Source organism: Misgurnus anguillicaudatus, chromosome 24 (assembly GCF_027580225.2).
Source record: "Misgurnus anguillicaudatus chromosome 24, ASM2758022v2, whole genome shotgun sequence".
Taxonomy (NCBI): Eukaryota; Metazoa; Chordata; class Actinopteri; order Cypriniformes; family Cobitidae; genus Misgurnus; species Misgurnus anguillicaudatus.
In genome coordinates, this window is record NC_073360.2 from 23,032,250 (window position 1) to 23,056,788 (window position 24,539).

The 24,539-nt window shown below is 39.2% G+C and overlaps 1 protein-coding gene across 4 annotated transcripts in view; it reads left to right on the forward strand.

Annotated features, from left to right (window-relative positions):
* The window catches only part of bcas3 (BCAS3 microtubule associated cell migration factor), a 289,480-nt gene that overhangs the window by 22,794 nt on the left and 242,147 nt on the right, over positions 1–24,539 (forward strand). For all 4 annotated transcript variants that reach the window (XM_055196656.2, XM_055196657.2, XM_055196654.2 and 1 more), the window contains exons 8-12: positions 13,496–13,603; positions 13,734–13,810; positions 16,143–16,219; positions 16,757–16,840; positions 22,437–22,607. In XM_055196656.2, the coding sequence (XP_055052631.1) occupies positions 13,496–13,603; positions 13,734–13,810; positions 16,143–16,219; positions 16,757–16,840; positions 22,437–22,607 (517 nt within the window). The remainder of the gene's footprint in view (positions 1–13,495; positions 13,604–13,733; positions 13,811–16,142; positions 16,220–16,756; positions 16,841–22,436; positions 22,608–24,539) is intronic.

A 24,539-nucleotide genomic window follows, 5' to 3' on the forward strand; every position in this document is an offset into this window, starting at 1 on the left:
TGCTTGAGTCAATTTGCGCAGGTAATTCTCACAGAACCCGCCAGTCCCAAGCAGAGCAACCGGCTACTTCTCCATAAAAGCGCTGCTTGAATGATGGGTTTATTATTTTTCTTGATGAAAAACACAACAACAAAACGATCTCGCTTATATTAAACATCATATATGTATATTATAACAAAAACGAGCAAAGCACGGGGCTTCTGTCATCATCTGGTCAGTCAGCTCGCCTTGCAAACTCTGACAGGAATAAATGAAATCTGACACCTGCGGCTGCTCTGTGACGTGACGCGCGTTCAGCCCCGCTGAATTCAGACAACAGACACATTCAGTTGTAAGTGTTTGCTCTCTCTAACGAAACTAAATTATTTAATTACACTAAAATATCAAAACGACGGTGAAAGACGGTGTCGCGGTGGGCAAGTGATATAACCGGTGAGAGGCTGAAGCACCGGTTATCACGGTTTCACCGACTATCGCGGCAAGCCTACTGGTTTCCCATACACTCCCAACAGATCTCAGTAACTTAAAGGCGGAGTCCATGATGTTTGAAAGCTAATGTTGATATTTGAAATCACCTAAACAAACACGCCCCTTCCCCAATAGAATCTGGACCTTCTGTTGATAGACCCGCCCCACACATACGCAACACGGCATTTGATTTGATTTGATTGGCTATAAGTGTGTTTTGGTAGTCGGCCCGTCTCCTTTTCCAACGCGTTTTTCAAACATCGTGGACTCCGCCTTTAAGTCATTAGCTAATAATTTAAAAATTAGATTTTACATTTACATGTAGGCATTAAGAAGATGGTTTTGTCCAAAGCAACTTACAAAGAAGCTCTAAATTACAAAAAATTACACATTTTAAAACGATTTTACATGTAATTGCTCTTTTGTTCGCATAAACATCAAATAAATAACATTAACATTAGTCATAATGGCACATTTGGGGATGTGAGATAAATGTTCATCTAGTTCATGTAAAACACAAGTGATCGCATCGCTATTTCATATATATCGCAAAATGACTTTTTTATCATGTAAAAATTATACAGGTGTTATCATGGACGGTATGATATGGCACACCCCTCCCTAGTGCACGTTGCACAAAAATGCAATTTAAGACTATAGAAATAATAGCGCAAATAGCGTAGTGCACATTGCACAAAAATGCAATTTAAGACTATAGAAATAATAGCGCAAATATTTAATTTGATTAATTGATTAACTTAAATATTGTGTCTGAAAGGTAAACTTACACTACAAATGTATATGCAAATAGGTCAGGCTCAAAAATATCTGTGTCCATACCTTTTCAGCGTTAATTTTTTACTGCATGTAGACAGTATTTTTTTTTTTACAACAAAAGAGGTGTTTGCACAGGCGCCAGCTGTTTGTTAATCTGGCCCTTGATGGCTTTCTTTTTATTTCTTTTTTTACATTTACTACCATTTGACATATCCTTTTGTCTGCCTTTATCCTGGTATATTAGTTTATCTAGATCAGACTTTTCTGTCAGCCGAACTGATTTCAATAATTGGATAGCACATATGCAAGTTAACTTCCAAAACATTTATTTTTCATCCGTTTTAAAGTTTTGATCAGTAGTATTTTACATAGTTACAGTTACCATTGTTGTTATTGTATTTTCATTTGGTATTTTTCATTTATCGGTACATAAACATATCGATTTTGCACGCGTTTTTAGTTTTCTGATATAATGCTCACATTAGTGATGGGGACGAGACCGCCTATGCCGAGTCTTTGAAGGGTTGAGACCGAGTCAAGACCAAGACCATAATGTCAGTTTTTATATTCATGATTTAATATCACCCCTGTTAATAATTAACAGTTAGGCCTACAGACTAAGCTAGATTGGGAATTGTTTAGAGTAGCAGTCTTAACCTCTTAATATGGACTATGCTTTTACTATCATTAAAAAAATCCCTACCACACGCATCATCTTCTGCATATTTTTCTAGAGATAAATAAACGGCTCTGACGGCAGCATCTTTGCATTGCACAATGGGATGTCATTTTCAAATAATGCCCGTCAACATTGCATTTTAATATTATTGTTATGTGTTGTGTTGTTATGTGTTGTGTGTTTTTTTTTATATGAACATTAAAAAATGCGTTGGTCTCGAGGGCTCGGTCTGAAATTACGAGTTCTTGTCCTTCCACTGTGGTCCGAGACCGAGTCAAGACCGAGTCTTTGAAGGAACAAGTCCGAGACGAGTCAGAGAAAGCAGAAATCAGTCTCGAGACCGGTCTTGAGTCTGAGACCGGACTCGAGTACTACATCACAAGCATACATGACATGCAGATTTAACAAAAAAAAAAGAATGATTTTTTTGTAAGTAGGTGCTTTATTTAGATATTTTAATTTTAAATTGATTTATTTACATTTTATGAATTAATTGTAATTAATTAATGGTTTTTCAACTCACAAACCCCCTGCAATTCCATTGTGAAACAACAGAGGTTGCGTACCCCAGTTTAGGAAACCCTATGTATCAGTCATGTATGATGCTTGAAATCTTTTCCATCAAAGTTTTGAATAATGATTATTGTAGCGAAACCTGTGTGCTACTTTATGCTTCTAAAGAGCAGCCCACTATCACATCCTTTGCCCAAAGCTATAATCCGTCCAGTCCCACTGAGCCCCACACAAAGCCGGTGTTATCAGTGGTTTGTGTATTTATTTATTTATTTGACCATGGCCCTACTTGTTCTAAAGCTGTCTCCATGTGAAGTCCTGCTGGCATCCACTGTCTGCTTATTAATTACACAATAGCTGAAAGGAGCGGAAAACCAGTTCTCTCCAGTGACTATTTTATAAAGCGATTTAGCCAAAGCCTACTGTGCTATTAAGCTGTGCTTTTCATTGCATTTTATTGAGATGTGAAGGATCTCTCTTAAGTGTATTAAATGATAAATCTCAGTGCGTTTGTATTGGCCACTGGATTAAAGAGGATTGGGAAGTGATGCTTTTAGAGCCCATGAGCCTGTTATTCTCTTGCCATCACACCCGGAACTGTGAGATCTTTTGGCTTAGTGAAAGCAATCATGCAGAGATCAGTGGACCTGCACTAGAGAAATGAATCTGATAGTTGTCGGATGTTTTTATCATGTGTGAATCTGTACATGATCAATTTCAATGAATAGTTTACCTAAATCTGTATATTACAGAATGAAAATAGAGACAGAAGATAGCTGCTTTTGTTAATACAAAGAAAATATAGGTGCCAGGCGCTGAAGACATTTGATAGTTGTGGTGAGCCACTTTACTCACTGATGATCTTTCCCTACATCATAGTTCCCATATCTCATTCACATTTCCATACATGAGTGTTTCTCACTTCCAGCCCACATGCCTTTTCTGAGAGAGGGCTGATGAGTTGAATCACGTGGTTTTTTATATAGTGAGACATCTAAACATTCTGGGAGGGGGGCGCAGGAACTAGAATTGAGAAAAACTCATATACATTCAGATGTGCTATGTGAAGACCATCCACTTTTGTTGTATACCAAAGAGCATCACTGTCCATCAGCAACTTTCGAAAATAATATTGGATTAATCTGTTTGGTGAATGAATAAACCGGATATACAGAAAACTGTGTTTACATGGGATTTAAAGATTTGTCAGGTTTCTCGCAGGAACCTATACTGTAAAAAACCTCTGTAAAAAAACTGTAAAATTGCAGCAACTGGTTGCTGGAAAAATACAGTGAAATAAAGGGCACAATAAATTACAGAAATTTTGCGTAAATTTTTTCTGTCATTTTACATATGAAGAGTTTGGTTCCAAAACGCAATGAATCCATTCTGACAAATTTCGGTAAAAACGTGTTTTCTATACCAAGAAAGTGACAAGATGAAAACCACTATTTTCTGTTACAAACTTTCACATAGCATCTTTAGGTTATAAAAACATAAAAAATTCAAATCCATAACTTGATTTTCAAAGATTTATTATAAAAACTAATTCTTTTTTCCACAAAATGCAATAAATCCATGACAGTTTTTTATTTCAAAATGCTATAAATCTATTAAATCAATGTATAAATGTGCATTCATCTTTACCATTTTATATTTATTTAGTTGACTAGTGGTATACAATGATTAAAAAATAAACATTAATGGCATTAACCAAAACACTTACTTTGTAAGAACACAATGTTTTAGCATGAGAAGATTGATGCTGTCTGGAGAACAAGCAACCGAGTGCCTCTCGCGGAAATTATTAGCTGTTGATGGCCTACGTTTCTTTACCGTCACAGAAAACCATCACAGGTTTGGCAATGCTATTAAAGTATTATTTTGTTTTGTTTGTTGATCACGAAGTACAAAGTAGATGAGGAAAACTAGGACTCCGTGTACTCAGCGCGCCGCCATGTTTGTTTACATTGCGTGAATGGTCCGCTGTAATATCAGAAATGGATTTATTGCGTTCTGTAAAAAAGCAGGAGTGGCGTTTGTCGCATTTTGGGAAAAAAGGGAGAAAAGATGACAGAATATCACGGCGGGTATTGGATTTTGCGTAAAATTTATTATTTACTTTTAACTACTGACCTGATATAATACTGATTTTGGCAGTAACTCATTTTTTTCAAAAATGGCGTTTATTGCGTTTTGGAACCAAACTCTTCATATAGTCATTCAAAAAGCCTTCTTAAGCTATACTGTTGTATCTCTTTTAATGTCTGTAGAACCTGTCAATGTAACATGAGCTTTCATTTTCACAGTATCTCTGCTAAAACTTGAGTCAAGCGCAGACTTTGATGCATTACTTTGCTCTTACTTTCGGAGACATGCGCACATGAACAAAACTGCGAGAAAGCTGTTTAAGGTGTTTACATGCAATGTGAAATTGGGGTAATGAGCTACCTCTGCCTTTAGGTTCTTGCTTATGCCGTTTATGGGCTTTCCCTGATAAAAGAAATCCATTATACGCATTTACATGACCCCACACATTATCAGTTTATTAAGCATAATCTGCATAAAACTGTGCATGTAAACACACTCACTGTGTGTGTGTGTGTGTGTGTTTGTCTTTCAGCACTAAAAGTTTATGTGTGCACATCTTTACCTTGGTATTTATGATGTATTTATGATGTGTTTCTTTTATATAATTTGCTTGTATAGCACCTTGGGCAGCATAGCGCTGTAGTTGTGTGCTATACAAACAAACAAACATCCAAATTGTATATAAGATGTAGCATGGGGGTCTCATGCCTCTTGCTCAATTGTCTTTTTTGTCAGTCATTTTGTCTCCTTTCTCTGCCGATGCACATGATACATGCACTGTAAAAAATATGCAGCATTTATGTCAAATCAACACATATTTTTATGTTACTTTAACTTAAAAAAATTAAATCAACAATTTAAACTTGACTTTATAAGTTATGTCAACTTTTCACAAGCCAAAACTTAAAGGGCACCTATTATGGCCTTTTTAAAAGGTGTAATAAGTCTCAGGTGTGCCCAGGATGTGTCTCTAAAGTTTCAGCTCAAAATACCCCACAGATCATTGATTTTAGCATGTCCAAAATGACCCTATTTGGGTGGGAGCAAAAATGTGCTGTTTTAATGTCTGTACCTTTAAATGCAAATGAGCCACAGCTCCACACTTCCATACAAACAGACAGTGAGTGCTTTCAGTTAAAATAAATCTGATTACTAGTATCATCAGTCAGTAGTATCTGTTGGACAGAATACTCGCTGAGGGTGGAAACTATGTTAATGCAGGACTGTAAGTGGCGGGGCTTTATCAATGTGACCTCACATTTATGATAGAATCAAAACAGCATGTCTAATGAGACTGTGTTGGTTTAATGGTGATCAAAAAAACAAGGAGCGAGTACATTTTTTTTCTTCGTATGGTGGTTTTGTTCACATACTGCCAACACACATTATGTCCAAACACCTTGTAAAAGTGCATTTTGCATAATAGGTGCCCTTTAAAATAGTAGGTTGAATTGACTTGAAAATCCAAGTTGTTTTAACTTCATGCTGCATTTTTTTTTACAGTGTGGGTCTGCTTTAAAACCAGTTTACTTTTGGCTTCTTATGCAGACGTTTAAAAGATTAGATGAAATAAAATGCTGTTGCGGTCATGCATCTTCTGAGTTGTCTATTTCTTTATTTCAGAAGCTCAGGGAGTAAAAACGTGACATTTAAAGTTTAGCGCTCTACCTCATTCACTTTCTCCTCAGACATTCGTCTTATTTTACTAGATCTGTCTTTTGCTCTTTGTTTCAGTGTAATTTGAGATATCAGCATTATGATCTGCTGATAGATTTGACAGACACAGTCTTCACCTCTACAGTCATGTTAGAGATAAATGCTTTTCCTTCCCATGATGGATCCTTTACCCTTCAAGTTATTTGGAAAGTTCAGGCCAGGTGCATCATTGGCTCTCAGATCATCCCTGTGTGCTCTTTCATGATCACTGGATGGCCACATAACTCACGTTCTCAGGGGCTGGGAATCTCGTGGCTTTGAAGTTTTTCCCTGTTTTTCAAGGGCACTTGTTTCGGATCGCTTTTCCATGAGCTTACAGCTCCTTATCTTTCCGATTAATTGCAGAGGAGGCACGCGGTCATGTAACATCATCGTTTACGTGATTGTGCAACTTTAGGAGTAATGCACTTGCTATTTTACTTAAACTTTTACAGAGCTTTTTGATTTCTTTTTGCAGTCTTTAATAGTGACAAAATAATTATTATGCAGCTTTTATGAACTAATAATTGAGAGACTATGTGAAACAGAACAAACATCACCAAACTGAACTTTGATATGCATTTGACCTTTTTGGAAATTGTGGGGGGCGGGAGCTTTGGTTAGGATCTTGTCAAAATGAAATCTCATTTCCACACAGACATCTATGATCCATCAGGAAATTTGAGAGAAGCTGCTCTCAGACCTGTCTGTTTGTTACTCTGACCTTCACAGTCAATCCCGTCTCCTTCCCAGCATCTGTTTCATCCTTCAGTAATTAAACGCTGTAAACACCAGCACAAGAGCACCAGGGCCCCTGCAACAGGCTCCTCATTTCAATGTGTTTCCAATATGCATACGAAACTGTGGAGAGCCCAGTGAAAGGGGAGGAAATGTATTTCTGGCAGTGCTGCAGACATGAAGCTGCGGTTGAACTTTTTACCCTAATTACTTTCCTGCTAATGCCCACGGCGTGCTGGAATCAAAGGGCCCCCTCAGGCCCCACGAAGCCTGTGATGTGGCCAGCGTTTGTTGTGTGTTGAAGCTCGGCTTGAGAAAGACAGGGGCAGAGGGAGAGAGGGCGCAAAATTGTGACAGTTTTTTTCTTCTCGAAAATGTCTCAGTTACCACCCACCTCACTTGTTGCCTACAAAAATAGAGTAATTGTTTTCATCTGTGTTTTTACATTGCCGTACTTGGAAATAGCTGTTATAAATCAATACGAGGCTGGCTCGTGGGACTCGGCACGGTCCAGAGATCATAGCTGCGATTTGTCTGTTTTTTCCTTTTCCTCAAACACCTTTTGAAAAGAAATATCTCGCACTTACAGCATCTGCTTTCCATGTTCCTTAAATGATAACACAGAAAGCTTCGGAGGAAAATTTAAGGGTTTCATATCTTTCCTTATCTCGTGCAATGCGAGTTGATCATCGTTTTAAGCGATTCAATTTCCACTTCTAATAAATTTAATTCTATTGAATTTATGGCACATTTGTTGAGTTAACAAATTAAGCTCATTATGTTTCGTGGTAAGTTTCTCAGGACAGCTGGGATTTCAGTTTAAGGCGATACTTGTTTTGCATTTCCACAGCATGTAATTGTCTGTTCGTTTTGGGAAAGCTTGTAAAGAGCCGCAGCCAAAATGCGATGACGTCGCCTTGTAAATGGATTTATTTGCTAACACTCCTCTTCATTTCCAGACTTCCTATTTTATATGTGCTTCCCCTTGTCAGTTTCCGTTCAGGTTAGTGAAATCGTTTAAACCTCGCAATGTAGTCCTACATCAGAGCCGTGCTAAAATATGAAAAAGTTTATGAGATTATAAAAGTGATGAGTTGGCCAGCTTGTAACATAATGACGCAATGAGCATAATTGTAGCAACACAGATGTTTACAATGATAGTTAAATATAACCTTAACCGAGGAACTGTTAATCTTTCACTTTTCCGATCTGGTCACGGTGTCAGATGAGGGAGGCAGAGTACCGAAAAAGAGTTTTTATTGTCTTACCATACCGAGGGGAGATGGATTTCGCAGGTGCGCCTCTTTGAATTTTTGTGAGTTTGTACCCAGCTATTAAACGGGTAATTGAGATGGTGTATATTGGGGTTTGAAGCACTGTAAGGTTATGAATTTAGTGTGTTAAATTTAGCAAGTGAGCAAAGGTTACCAACAATTTGTTATGTAAAACACCTATTAATGAAATACATAAAAATAAATAAAAATACAGACTTATTTCTAGATTTGTCTTTAGTGGCCATTTTCCAAAATTGTCAGTGTCTTAGAGAAAAAACTTAATTTGTTTAAAATCCCTTGCTGTTCGTTTTTAAAAATTGTGATAACCCAAGAACTTTATTTGACCTTATCTTAATCAAATTTGATATGTATTAACTTGCCCTTTACTAAAGAAATGGTCGGGACAAAAGTGACAGAGATAAAATGGCATGTCTGAAGTCACGGGGGAGGTCTTAATATCTGTGCTCAATATCACCTAAAAGTGTGCTACACCGAAACACTGATATGATTTTATAACGATAATTGAAATTTACTGACGCTTTCAAATCGAACTCTCGATTTTCAGTGAGAGGAAATTCTATTATGTTGGACGTGCACTGCGTCCATTAGAACTGGGCCATTAGTTACAATGCAAAAAGCCGAACGATTGAAGCGGCCAATTTGATGATACTTTTTCAGGGCTATCATTGTCCCATGAATCAATCTGGGAGCATATCATTTGTGTCACATTGGCTCTAAAACGCTTTAAATTGGATTGATCTGACCCAGATTATATTGAAATCAATGAATAGTGGCTTTGAGACAAGTTTGAGAAGTTAAATGCCCCTATTAATCTCTGTGCCTGAATCCAGGGAGGGTTTTAGCTGTGATGATAATCTGTTTGTAGATAGTCATGTCTCTCTCCCCGTGACATTAAGGATCCACAGCTGTGAAAGGTCAGCGATGGCAAATAGAAATGCAGACTAATAGCTTTTACAGATTTTTACTGTTGTTTTACTCGTCTCTCTGTACAACTAAACGCTCAATCAGTGTATTTGCGATGTGGCTAGAGACAAGGTTGTGGCTGGCAGATGGCGTGCTCGCACTTCTGCGGTGGCTGCTACATATTCCTGGATTGTGTCATTTACACGCAGGCTGTAATCTACTTCTGGCTGAAGCTGTAGACTCAATGTCCCACAATGCAGAATGCTGCAGTTTCAGACTAACCACAGGTCAGTTTTGCCACGCAGTCTTACCTCTGCTGCTTTTGCAGCATGTTGCCGCCAAGTGGCAGGACTCAGACATGTGTGGCGTTTCCATCAATCACAGATGAATCTCAGACACCGAGCTGCAGCTGCAGGCTTGACCCCAGGCCTCCATCCAGACATCGGAGCCTTTTACATGCGCTTCTGTGTGAACGTCCATCACACCACAGCAGGCCTTCTGCTCGTATCTCATAAACGTAATGTGCAGCCTGTCCATCCTGACCTCAAGCCACAGTACAGAGGAGAAGTGGCTCATATGGCAGCTGTTTGGATACCAACTCAAAGTAAGGGTTGGATTGGCAATCATCCCTTTTTCACTTGAAGATCACTCACTGTCTGTGAAAGAAGTAACGACAAATGAAAAACTCATCTGGCTCTTCATCACATAGAATTTAAACGCTAAAGTACAGAATGGTACGACCCGTCGCAGCTTTTTTCATTTATGGTTTAAATACTTCCATGTCCTACAATTTGTGGTTTGATGTCTTCTTGGCTGGTTTGTAAAAACTGATATGTCTTGTTTTGGGGAAAAGTTTCCTCAACACAATCAAGATGTTTTACCCAGTGCTTACTTGCATCTAAGTTTTGGATGAAACTTTAATAAAAAAGCAAAGAAAAAAGTTAAATATTTTTTGGAATTTAGAAATTTTAGATTTGTGACACTGCAAATTTTTGAATATGACAACGCCTCTACTTTTTAGGTCATCTGGATACTTTTTTACCTACTGGGAAGCATTGTTGCCTCAAAGCAAGAAGGTCCCCAGTTCGAGCCCCGGCTAGGTCAGGTGGCCTTTCTGTGTGAAGATTGCATGTTCTCCCTGTGTCACTGTGGGTTTACTCCGGGTACTCCGGTTTTCTCCCACAGGCCAAAAACATGCAAGTTAGGTGAATTAGAGATACCAAATTGCCCCTGGATTACCCAGGGTTCCCACGGGTCCTTGAAATTCTTGAAAGTTTGTGAATCTGGGGGAAAAATTCAAGGCTCTTATACAGTATCTTCTGTTTGCGAATGTTGATTCATACCAAAACGCTGTTTTGCATAATTGTGTTTGACACATGAAAACGTCTCTGGTTACGTATGTAACTGTTGTTCCCTGAGAAGGGAACGAGACGCTGTGTCTCCCTTTCCATACTTCCTGGCTCCTGCGTCACCCAGTCTTTGTCGTTAAGCCTCACCATTGGTTGAATTTGAAATACACATTCAGACGCACTTACCCCTGGAGGCCCCGAAAGGGAACTGTAACAAGGTATCTTAAAAGGTAACACAACTTAATCTTGCCTTTTACTTGAAATGTGTCCCCACGTTTAGTCCTTAAATTTGAGGGTATTGGACCTGGAAAGTCCTTGAAAGGTCCTTGAATTTTAAGTTAACTAAGGTGTGGGAACCTTGATTTACTAGTTCTCGCCGTGAAAATAGCCATAGATGCTGGAATGGCCTGAAAAATAAAGAAAGAAAGAATTCGGACCTACTACTTTCCTGGCCGACTGCTTTTCACTTACTATATAGTATGTAAGTAGGCGGTTCCGGACGCAGCGCCTGACTTAAACATATAATACTTAGTACAGTTAATAGTTGGTCTCTATAGACCCCTCCACGGTTCACGTCACAGGCGGTTCCCACTGCGCATGTCGGGGTCAGAAAAGTAATTACAGCAGATTGAGTTGCTTATTATGCTGTATCGTTAAAAATGCCTACTTACGTCGTGGGCTTTGAAAATCGCACCAGGTCTTCCGTTAAGTTTTCGCGATTCATGCAGAATCTTAAAAACAAAAAATACAACATCTGTGGCTGCAAGAAATTAACGTGCAGACTGGGACAATGCAAATATCAAAAAGGCTTGTGTTTGTAGTGCTCACTACATTTGAGGTAAGTCATCATTTTTCAGCCCTGTTAGATAAAATTATAAAGCCTGGATGGTATGAACAGTTTGACCCCATGCTGCGCGCGCACCTGATAGTCATTCAATGTTTACAAACCTTGAAGGGGTCTATAGACCCCTTAAAAGTTTGTAAACATTGCAACGTCTCAGGGTGGGCGATGCTTAGCTGGAGGCAAAAGAGCCGCGGACGCAATGTTGACAAGCGTAAGCTAGCACGTTTTAGGGGGGATTTATTAAACATGGATGCAGAAGAAGGTTAGTAACTGTCCGAATATGTACAGTCACTGATTCTCCGGGACCGTGACAGCTATTTTTGTAAATTAACTCTCTCGATTTTAACCAGGTTTTGGATATTTCTTAGACATATGAATTACTTTCGGGTGGTTTGGGTAATTTTGTCCAGGCTTATTGTCTTATGTAACCTATCACTAACTATGGTTACCAATGTATATTATTTTAAGAGACCATTCAAAGGATGGCACACACATCTGAACATAGATTCTATGTTTGTTTAAAATTTAAGCTAAAAAATAGCGCCGAGGATTGGTGACTTTTCACCTATAAAACAGAATCTTGCTGATTTGTACTAGATAAAACCAACACACCAGTACATATGCATAGATTATTTTACCTTATATGAAGTGTGCACTGCAAACAAGAGCATTGTGTATGATCGTCTCCGTCTAGTCTGTACGCCGTATTGCATTAAACCGCAATTGTCTTCTTGATTTCTGTGAAGGAATGTCTGCCGGGATTCGGTAAAACTTTAGTTTTGAATCAAAAGTGCTGTTCCTTCTATTCTGGCAGCCAAAAACACAACAAGGTGACATTGTAAAGTCCAAACCTCAAACTTTTAGCGCGCCTGGAGTTCCTACTTATGTTTTGCCTCCAGCTAGAGCGGTGACATCACAGTGACTGAGGCGATTAAGGGGTCTATATTTGCTGTATCTGACCTATAACACTGCTCAGTGGCTAGATGACACATGTTTTTTGCATTATAGCAAGCTTCTAATTGATCAGAATACAGGACCCGAACTATCTCATTTATAGCGTCCCATTTGACACCAGACACCAGTCAATCAACAAAAATAAAGCCTGACAGTAAAGTATTTACAAGAGCTGTACTGCATAAGTAGTGCAGCCAAAGCTGTAACGGCGCCCTTACTCTGCATATGTTATTGCCAAACTGTATATTAATGCTAATCCATGACGAATGATAATATTCACTCCTTGTGAAGCGGCAGACAGTCGGTCGAATTAAGAGTCAGACACAACCAAATCATTAGTGGTTGCTTCCATAGCCAATTGTTTTGTCAATAAGAAATGGGCTATTGATCATCTTCATTTACGCGGAGTGCTCGATCAGCTCAGAGCCAGTGTCAGTAGCTCTTCCTGTTCAGTTGCGATTACTTTGTAGTTATACTCATAACTTTTTTTGTAGATTGCCAGGCTTTGTATTTTTAGGAACAGCATCTAACTGTTTAGAATTACCTAAGAAACAGCATAGTCTTATTACTTACCACTATGCATCTTGTCAAAATACACATGATGCAATGAACACATATTTTGACATGATGACTAACACACATGACACTCCGAAGTCCGAACACATATTTTGAATTCACGCCCCTCGGAAGAGAAGTCACCTGCGGCCACTGGATATTACCAAAACATAGGCCCAGCCCTATGATCCAGCCATACTAGATTGGAAAGTGGTGGTGTTGTACATAAAACAAAATCCACAAAGTGATCTCCTACAGAAAGTGCCCAACACAGCATCCTACCAGAAGCTCTATGTTAAAATGGTATTATAAACCTAATGAGGATTAATATCTACGCCTCCCACCGGCAACAGGCACCGCTTTGATTGATAAAGCAAGAGCACAGATCTCTATAATGCTTCACAAAGTCTCTGTATTGTATTGCTGAGAGGTACATTACAAAAGCAATTGAAGTAGCATCACTTTAAAAATACTTTGCATGGATTAGATTCAAACCCACATCTCCTAAATGAACTCCATGGCTCAATGTGTCTGGAGCATGTGTGCTAACTGCTAGGTCACAGCTCCAAGTTTATACTTAATATGGTTAAGTATTTTAGCACTTATCACTGCTGTGTGTGTGTTTGTTTTGCAGGACAAGTCCCCCTTATTGTTGTGTTGACCTTTATTCCCTGAGGACAGGAGAAATGGTGAAGTCAATACAGTTTAAAACGCCCATTTATGACATACACTGCAACAAAAGGTATGTTTCATGTTCTCCTATCTCAACAGTATCTTCAATTTGTGTGATCTTACAAATTAATTATTTTGAATGGCATGCATATTTTTTATCTGCCTATTTATATACTTAATCTCCATCTTTGTGGCCACAGGATCCTTGTCGTTAGTCTGCAAGAAAAGATTGCCGCCTTTGACAGCTGCACCTTTACGAAAAAGTTCTTTGTCACTAGTAAGTACTTTACTTTACAGATGTGTCTGCCGAACTTGACCCTTCTTGACCTTCTTCAGTCTTCGACACAACTTTTCTCTACCTCTTTGATCTGCAGCTTCGCAAAACAAGAAACCCAGTCTTGATTAATCCCCTTCACACACTGACTTCATTAAAACTATAGAACCCCACACAATCCCATTATAGGAGTTATCTCGATATGCGCCGTCACATCAGCACAGACGTTTATTCGCGTGTCAGTCCGCAGGGCTATACGATATCAAAGCTTATTACACGTCTCTTTGGGGTTCTTGATTGGTCAGTCATAACACTCTGAAGTCTTTTTTCCCCAAAAACAACCGTTAAGGGGACACTCCACTTTTTTGGAGCGAATATTTGATTTTTACCGTTTTGGAATCCATTCAGCTGATCTCCGGGTCTGGCGCTAGCACTTTCAGCATAGGTTAGCACAGTCCATTGAATCTGATTAGGCTATTTGCATCGCGCTAAAAATACCCAAAGAGTTTGGATATTTTTCCTATTTAAAACTTGACTCTTCTGTAGTTACATCGTGTACTAAAAGTTGTGATTTTCTAGGCAGATATGGTTAGGAACTATACTCTCATTCTGGCGTAATAATCAATGACTTTGATGATGTAACATGGCTGCAGCAGGTTTAGTGATATTACGCACTGCCCGAAAATTGTCCCCTGCCATTGAATATTACTAAGGGGACTATTTTCAGCTGCGTAATATCATTGCGCCTCCTGCACTCCTACTGTCGGTCTTAGTACACGATGTAACTACAGAAGAGTCAAGTTTTAAATAGAAAAAATATTCAAACTCTTTGGTTATTTTTAGCGCGATGCTAATGGTCTAATCAGTTTTAATGGAATATGCTAAGCTATGTTAAAGTGGTACCGCCAGACCCGGAGATCAGCTAAATGGGTTCCAATGGGTATTATCAGTGGTATGTAATGTCCTAAAGCCAATACTATACCTTTAATTATTTTACAATAACAACCAGCTGGATGTACGTTATCATATGTACATCTCCACAGGCCTGCTTGTTATATGAACAGCTTTTGTATTACTATAAGCAGTCTGTGTCGAAGTGCCATTACCCAGCTCAAACGATAACAAACATTTATGATACTCTTGCTTTGCTCTTTGACCAAAAAACAACTCTCAAAATCTTTACTGTATCACTAATAATGTATATGTATATCGTTCATTCAACAGGTAAACACACAGGCCATGGGCCCATTTTTCCAGTTCACTTGTACCCAACCATTCTTCACTGTTTCTGTGAGATTCAGAAAAACAAACAGCCCATGTCACCATGTGAAACCAGGCCTCTGCTGCCCACTTAAGCAATCGTCTGTTGTAAATTGCCATTAGTGTTGTTTTAATGGCTCTCATTGTCTATCCAACTTCCCCGTCAACGTCTGCGCCACAGGAAACGGGCGCGGTCAATAACCCTTTACATCATTAATCGCTTCTCTAAAGCTTCCTCAACATAAAAAAGACCAAGACTAGACCTATTTTTTAAAATGACAGAGAGCAGGCATTGAAGAATACAAACTAGAAAGTAAGTCTCAACGGAGGCATTGAATACCGCATGCGCTTCGCCCAGCCTGTTTGTTGTTTCTCCTCACTTTTATGTTTCTTAAGGGTTTCACGCGAAGCGTTGAGTGAGGTATTTTCCCTCTTTCTGGAAATGAATGTGAAATCGCAGAACAATGGTAAACCCTCACAAGATGTGTTAAACATACTTTATCTCACTGCATTGGCTCCCTCTGCCTTGGAAAGGCACAAAAGACTTTTGCATTACTGCGCTTGTGGCTTACCTCAAGCCCCATTCACTCCGAGTTTCAGATCCTGACTCTACACCCTAAATTACTGTCTGCGTATATTTTATATTCACTCCATGCTATAAATTACTGTCAGTGGGTTTCACACTGTGATATGCACTTGCGTAACCTTTCCTCGTGTGTGTGTGCCTATAAGGACAGAGTCTGAGGTTTAAAAAGCATAATAGGGCCGTATCTGATTTGCTTGCATGTTTATCCAGTCTGTACAAGCCTCACAAGTGACTTGGGGCTGTGTTACGATGGCGTTCAGGTTCTGTGTCCGTATTGCTCTAATGGGTCAATCTGTCTGGTAGTTAATAAGCCGAGGAGCCATCCTGTGTCACAAAATGCCATAACCCTTTCATAACCCTTTCAAAGCTTCACTAAAACACTACACCGTAAAACAGCATACTTTCGTAAGGAGGATGCAGCTGTGATGGATTATTTGCAAGCTGTCATTTAGTTTACCTCCTCTTTGTCTGTTCTCTTTTGTTTTGTAGGTTGCTACCCCTGTCCCGGGCCGAACCTCAACCCTATAGCCCTGGGAGGCCGGTGGTTGGCCTATGCGGAGAACAAGGTAGCACAAACACCCTTTATTTTAAACGACTCCAGATGAAGCCAAATAATTATCGGAAAAACTTGAATGACCAAACTGCAGTCGCCTCAGAAATGTATTCTGTTACGAATTGCACACATCGTCATTCACGTCAAATGGATATGAAGTAACAATGTAATGTGACATATTATTATTAAGTAGATCCTTAATTCAGCATCGTTCATGTAATGGGTGCGGTTTGTCTGCCTCTGAGAGGCCAGTTGTTGCCTAATAATGGACATATGGGACGCTGTGCGTCTGGGTAAGGGTAATGAGTTTCTGGCCAGTGGCAACCAAAGTGTTGAATAGGTCTGGGACGGAGGCCCTAGAGAGTGCGCGTCGCAGAATAGGCCTGAAGAACTGTTTGCCGTCCTAATGGCATCCTCTTACTCACCGTGCCCGCCTGCAGACGTCCTGGCGCGGGCTGTGACAGTCCTCTGTGGGTTAATGAGTGCTGGGGAGTTGAAAGGTTCTGGATGATAATGTGACTCTGTTCTGTCTCTGTTTGTGTGTGTGTAGCTGATCCGGTGTCATCAGTCCCGTGGTGGTGCATGTGGAGATAATGCCCAGTCCTACACTGCCACTGTCATCAGTGCTGCTAAAGTGAGTATGACTCCACAGATACTGGTCTTCTCTGAGTTTTCAGTTTTCATGTTTGAATAAAGGTTACAAATTGTAAAACAAAAGATGACTCTCAAAAATAAAAGTACAAAAGTTGTCACTTGGAATGTACTCCTTAGAAAGGTCCTAATGTTTACATTTGTAATCGTTATGTACTTTAGCGGTGCTACAGTAATATGCACTCTTCATCCCTTTAACTGGCGCAGCCCTTTTTGAGTGGGGGGTGGTGAAAAGGTGATGTACACCTTTAAATAAATATAACTTTGGCATTTTTTTGGTCTAGAAGCCCAATTTTGGTCTTGTTTTAAAAAATACATTTTTTAAGTTTTTTTTTACGGAAGTGTCCGGAGGTGGAAATATAATTTTTTTAATAGCAGTTTACATTTATTTGTAATTAATAAAAAATGCAACATAGTATTATTTTTAATACAAAATATTATCAAACAACTGAGGTTTGTGTTGGTTTGCTGTGAGGTTTTCTGCATACTCTTGTCGCAAATGAATAAATTACAGTTACTGCCTTAATATTACTGCTAAAAGGTTTTGAAATATGAAAACTACATTCTTAGACCTTTCCAACAATATATAGTTTGTTTGATAGATTAACATTTACATGAAAAATATTGAAGTAAACTTAGGACAGCGCCAGTTAACGGGTTAATAAGGGAGATGAGGTCAGGAATAGACTCATGCCGGGTTTGGGGTGATCACATATTCATGAGACACTTATAGGCGCACTCACTACTACCCGTTATGCTAAATCTGGGCCAGTTTGGATTTGTATTTTTGGGTGTAAGGTTTAATTGCTTATTGCAATTAATTTTTCATTAATTTGTCACAATTTTTAGGCATCCTAGATACTCTTAATTTGTAATTTTTAGTGCTGGGCAAAGATTAATCGCGATTAATCGCATACAAAATAAATTTGCATAATATATGTGTGTGTGCTCTGTGTAATTATTATGTATATTTAAACACTCTCACATACATATATACATTTCAGAACATTTTTATTTATATATAATTTTTCTATTTATATGTAATATAAATATATAATAATTTAATATTAATATAAATTTTATAATAATTATATAATAATAATATAATAATTTATATGTAATGGGGGAAGGGAGCCTTTCGGAAAATTGAATTCTTGCAAGGCACTGATTGTGTAAATGAGCGGGATCCGACCGAAAAAAGAGAAAGCTGCGAGCCGGCCGCCCCGGGGCTCTGTTTTCAAACCTATGCAGTCGTGAACTATGTTTGAGGTAAGTGGATAGCACAGCTTAAGCAGGGCCTCCTCGAGTTCTCACTTAATGGAGTTTAAAGATAAGACAAGACAATCAAATGTCACAAACACACTATTTGGTTTAATCATTTGTAAACGTATTGTTATTAAAAGATGTGTTTTATTTAAATGTTATGCAGTATTATATATTAAACTACCTGTCATGATTTGCAGCATCTGGTTCAACGGATGTTATTAGTTCTGAGTGGTTGTTATCTGGGAATAACAAACCTAGAAATGTCGCGACTGGCCAATCAGAATCAAGCATCTCAATGAGCCGTGTAATAAATATAATGAAACATTGTTATTATATGCAGTTATTTTATGCATGCCTTAAATGTCCAAATACATTTTTGGGACCAGTGTGCGTAACACACTGGCATACAAAGACTGTCTTTTGTCCACACTTTGTCCAACACAAGCTGTCTTACAACTTGCGGCGCGATTTGTGCACAAACGATTTCATGCTTGTCTTACTCACAGAGTTCATATTCATATGAACATTATTACTTTTGTTTTATAAAGATTAAAGCCAGACATTCCTTGCTACGATCTGACATTTATAACTATTGGCATGGTGGGCCAAGAAAGGCACTGGCTTAGGATCCCCACAGCGTGTAAAATCGTTCAACATGGTGATGAAATGATCTGTTCGTTTAAGCAACTTGTTCATGTATTGAAAACCTTAAACCTTAAAAGAAAGTTAAAACAATCATTTTGTGTTTCTGATACAGTAATCTATATTTTTAATGCACAATTATTAGAAAGCCTCTGTTCAAAAACATTTTCTTGGCAAGAACTCAGCTCTGCAGCTTAACTGTGCGGTTTAGGAATGATCTTGGATCTAATGTTAGCCAGCTCTCGTAATTGTATTTTGTGCATTTACTTGCATTTACTTTCTTTGATTTTTGAGCTTAATGAAGCTCATAATGTGGACAGTGCTGCCTATTTTATTCACCGTATAGCATCGGAGTACCCGAGTGGTCTCAGTGTAGGGATTCCACTAGACCCACTAGAGTTCATTTAGTGGTGCCAGAACCTTAGTGCTTAACCTTTCATATGGTTCCAGTCTACTTTCCTGCTTGCTTAATTGATTTATTAAGCCCACATCTGTATTCCCTGGCCGCCGTCCTGATCACCGGCTAACAAGCGCTAACGGCTTACGTGAGAGAAGTGCCATTAGCCTTAATGGCGGTATACATCAAAAGGAGCACAGCAAAGGTTAGCGGAGAGGAAAACAAGGTTAAAAAAGCCTTGATACGCAGACAGGGCGTCTGCAGACGGGACTGTGATTTATAACCATCTCCTTCGTTCTGACACACGGTCCCTGCGCTGAGTGGCTCTGAGTGCGGCCGTCTGGGGGCCGGGGGGGCATCTCCCATCAATCCTGTAACCCAATCACAAAAAAGATGGGGGAGGGAGCCTTTCGGAAAATTGAATTCTTGCAAGGCACTGATTGTGTAAATGAGCGGGATCCGACCGAAAAAAGAGAAAGCCGCGAGCGGGCCGCCCCGGGGCTCTGTTTTCAAACCTATGCAGTCGTGAACTATGTTTGAGGTAAGTGGATAGCACAGCTTAAGCAGGGCCTCCTCGAGTTCTCACTTAATGGAGTGAGCCGCGTGTGTGCGCGGGTAAGTGTTTGTATGCGTTTCTGCATGTGTGCGTACGTGCATCTGTCTGCCGGGACCCCGGAGAGCTTAATCAGGCATTCAGGCCAAGCGGCAGCGTCAATACCTCGTGGCGCCTGTGTTTGTTGGGCCCTTTGGAGAATGCTCTGACAAGCCCACTAACTGACTGTGTGTAAATTGCCTTGCCCCATCAATTATTAAGAGAAGCGTTTGCCTCCTAATTGATCAACACTAATGTGTTTTCTAATCACTGCAGTTAGAGTTTTTAGTGCTAATCCAAACAGTCCCCATTGATCAGTGGAGGCGAGGGGAGGGGGAAGCCGGCTGGTGGCAGACGCTGCACCGACCGAGTCTGATTCCAGACTCCTGTTGTGCCAGGGCTCGGACGTCTCAGTTCATATCGTTGAGTAAACACAGAGACAAGAGCTCAAACATTTAATATTAGCCTGGGTGGCTGTCAAACACCTGTCTGTTGACGTTGCCTCAGGTAACACAAAAAAACAAACATGTTTTTCTTGTAACTGCCCCACAAATTCTCTGAATGCGGGAACCTTGGTGTGCACTATTGATCGGAGTGTTGCAATAACACTTATGATTGGCCGGCACAGATGTTTCAAAGAAATGTGTGTTTTAGAAATAAAAAGATTATATTTTACCACTGTTATTGTTTATTGTAATATTTTTAGGATTTTTAAAGTTTTTGTTTTTTTTGGCATTATTTTCATGATAATTAAAGGGATAGTTCACCTAAAATTGAAATCTGTCATTATCCTCATGTTGTTCTAAACCTGTATGAGTTTCTTTATTCTGATTAACACAAAAGTAGATATTTTGATAAATGATGGTAACCACACAGTTGACAGTACCCATTGACTTCCATAGTAGGAAAAAACAAATACTATGGAAGTCAGTGGGTAATGTCAACTTGTGTTAAACAAAATAAAGAAACAACATGAGTAAATGATGCCAGAATTTTTATTATATATCCCTTCACAGTGAAACGGAAGTAGCTATTGTCTAATTTTCCTTGTTGTGACATAATGTATTGACAGTTTCAGCAGTAAGAACATAAACAAGGGGCTTTCGTGGAACACACGTAGCTTCCGTTGGGCTCCGCAAATAATCAATACCAACAAAGTCCTTTTAGAGTGGTTTATTTCTGATAACAAGCAAAATAAACAACAAGTAGATTACCTTAGTTCATAGCAAATCATAGCTAAAGCGTATCAAATACGACACTGAGTTAATGCTGCTGTGTACAATATAATGTATACAATCTTACAGATTGGCTGCCAAACCTCCCATCAAATATCGATAATCCATGATCGCCGTCTTCCCTCGTCTTTTATTTTCAACGAGGTATTTATTCCAGAGTTCAGTTTAAACACAAGTCAGACCATTTAAACGAACAGAGACCGGAAGTAAAGTTCCACTCAGATGCGTAATCGCATCATTGCACGTGTGTTCGATGAAACTGTCTATATCCGAGTAAAACGGGTTCTGAAATGAATAAAGGTAGCACTGGACTTGAATTTGTCCATCGAAAATTGATTTGACCATTGGAAGTTGGGTCGTGTTGCTATTTGCTAATCGCGGCAATCTTTTTCTGGGACCCGCCCACCCACCATAGCCTGTGACTGGAAGTAGAGATCGCTTCACAGAGTGGATGAGATTTGCGTTTTCGAATTTTTAAAGGGTCCATAGCTTGAAAATCTGACTTTTTCCATGTTTAAGTGCTATAATTGAGTCCCCAGTGCTTCTATCAACCTAGAAAACGTGAAAAAGAACAACACAGTACTTTTTGGCAAGCCATTCTGTGCAAGCATGTGAAAAATTAAGTTGTTTATATTTTGCCTGTTTTGTGAGGTAGGTAGCAAGGCGAATTACAATAATACCGCCCCTTAACCTGCACTATCCAACCATGGCACTGCCATTTTTAGGGGAGAGAGAAAAAATAATTGATTGCACAATTGAGTTTAAATTGCAACAAACCACCATCATTGCTATCAGTGTTTGCATTTCATCAGCTCATTTGCATTTTAAAGGACACACCCAAAAACGGCACACTTTTGCTCACACCTACAAAGTGGCCATTTTAACATGCTATAATAAAGTATCTGTGGAGTATTATGAGCTAAAACTTCACATACGGACTCTGGGAATGCCAAAGACTTATTTTACATCTTTAAAAAATCTCATGTTACCCCTTAAAAAAAAATAATGAAGCTCATTTGTAAAAAATACCACAATATTAAAATTTGGTTTCAGTTTCATTGTGATTTTCACATTTGTACTCCAAATTGGTTTAATGTGAAAACAATATTATTTATTTGTGTAATAAAATAAAAAATCAAATACTTTCATATAGACGGTTTCATCGGACGAACGTGCGGTGACGCGATTACACGTCTGGTCGGAACTTTACTTCGAGGTTTTTTGATCGTCTGACTAGTTGATAAACTGAACTCTTGAACAATTATCTCGTCAAAAATAACAAATGTTTTGGTTTCCTAGGTAATCTACTTGTTGTTTATTTTGCTTGTTATATAAATAAACTACTTTAATACTGAATGTATTTATGTTGTATTAATACAATGTAAGCTTCACTTAGAAGCAATTTCTCTGAATTTCTCTAATTTTTCTTTCTCTTGATTTTTGTCAGACGTTAAAGACAGGCTTGACCATGGTGGGGAAGGTTGTGACCCAGCTTACTGGTACACTGCCATCAGGTGTGCCCGACGAGGAGGGCACTGCCCACAGCGGAACCCGCCGCAGCCCTCACCAACCTGGTGTGGTCACCATCATAGACACGCACACTGTAGGAGAAGGACAGGTATGAAATGCTGACCTCTGCATCTTAATCCGTACATTGAGAGTTTTTCATAGTCTCACAAAGACCAGGGATGTAGATAACAATGCTGTGAATGATTTATGACACTGGACACAACACCTATACCACAACTCTTGGCTCCGTTTACATTACACACTTCATCCGTCTGACCTTCATCCCGAAGAATCCAGATTCGTTCCCCCTTTCCTCCGAGATAAATAATCCATTAATCCCATTTATAACTCATTCAGTATGAGAGCTTCTCATAGCCCAGAGGGTTTTGTCATCACCTTGTCATAAGAGCACATGCTCCACCGTTCGTTCGCAGACTCCGTGCCAGGCCACAGTCTCCTGATCTCATGATTTAGACACTTCCTGTGGCTGTTTCCCCCTTGGCTGGCACAACTGTAGCCTTTTAGCATGAGATCACAGGCAGGTCATTGGAAGGTTCACCAAGGCCCGAATATGTGTAAAAGCAGGAGGGTCTTTTTACTCCTGCTGTTATGGGTGAGCAGAAATCATTTTAGGTCACTGGCACACCATAGCTTTAATAGAGCATTAGGTTTAAAGACTAGCTTTATTATTTGTAGTTCTCCTGTTCAAGGATTTTTACTTGGAAAGAGGTTAAGTTGGAACAGGTTTCAATATACTTCTTTCCAGTGTTGATTCTGACCCATGTAAATAGATCCTCCCATTTTGTGGGCTGTTAAAAATGTGATGGTTAAACCCTCTATTCCCCAGCGGTCCAATCTACATGATACAGAGGTGTGATTTATACTGTTTATTTATACACCTCTAACGTTTAATTTGCCAGAGGCAACAGTTTTTTTTAATCCCTTAAAAGAGGTTTCCTGCATTTATATCTCCATCAAGAACAGCTTGTCCTACCGGAGCCAACCTCACAAGAAGCTTCGCTCTTCCCAAAGCAGACAAAATCAAGATTGTGGTGCTGGGCTTTATGAATTTTACTGTCCGTGCTTTTTCCCCCGTGACTCCAGCAGTGGTCTCTGGTGTTATTTTCTCTCCCGATCTCTGTGTCGGAGGACACGCCCATACACCTCATTATCCACCTCATCATCCACCTATCATAGCTTTTTGTTACCTGTAAGTTTATTTGGAGGTATTCGCACATGAATGTTATTCTGAAGCAATAGTATATTTCCCTACAAAGCAAGATTGTCTGTTTTTGCTCCCAATAAAAGCGTTCTGGTTTGTGTCACAGAGGCATTTTTTTGCAGTCTGAAATAAGTGTCTGGGTTTTAGAGCAAGGCTGTTTTCTGTTTGGACTGGATCCTATTAAAAGCTGCCTTACTCCTTAATGCAACACTCGGTTAGATTTATCACTCTTCTCTCTGGCTGTCTCATGTCTGGGCTTAGTTATAATCTCTTTCATGAGCAAATCTAACAGACAGCCACTGACCAGAGAATAGCCCATTGTAGAGCAACACTCTATTGTTTTCTTTTTCTCTCTCTGTCTGTCTGTCTGTCTTTTTCTGTCTGTCTGTCTGTTTCTTTCGTTTTTTGTCTGTCTGTCTCTTTCTGTCTGTCTGTCTGTCTGTTTCTTTTGGTTTCTGTCTCTCTATCTGTCTGTTTCTTTCAGTTTCTTTTGGTCTGTCTTTCTGACGGTTTCGTTCGTTCTTTCTTTCTTTCTTTCGTTCCTTTGTTCCTTCGTTCATTTGTTCTTTCGTTCGTTCTTTCTTTCGTTTGTTCTTTTGTTCTTTCGTTCTTTTGTTCTTTCTTTCGTTCTGTCTTTTGTTCTTTCTTTCTTTCTTTCTTTCGTTCTTTCATTCGTTCTTTTGTTTGTTCGTTCGTTCTTTCTTTCTTTCGTTCGTTCTTTTGTTTGTTCTTTTGTTCTTTGTCTGTCTGTCTGTCTGTCTGTCTGTCTTATTCTTTCGGTTTCTGTCTGTCTGTTTCTTTCTTTCTATCTGTTTGTTT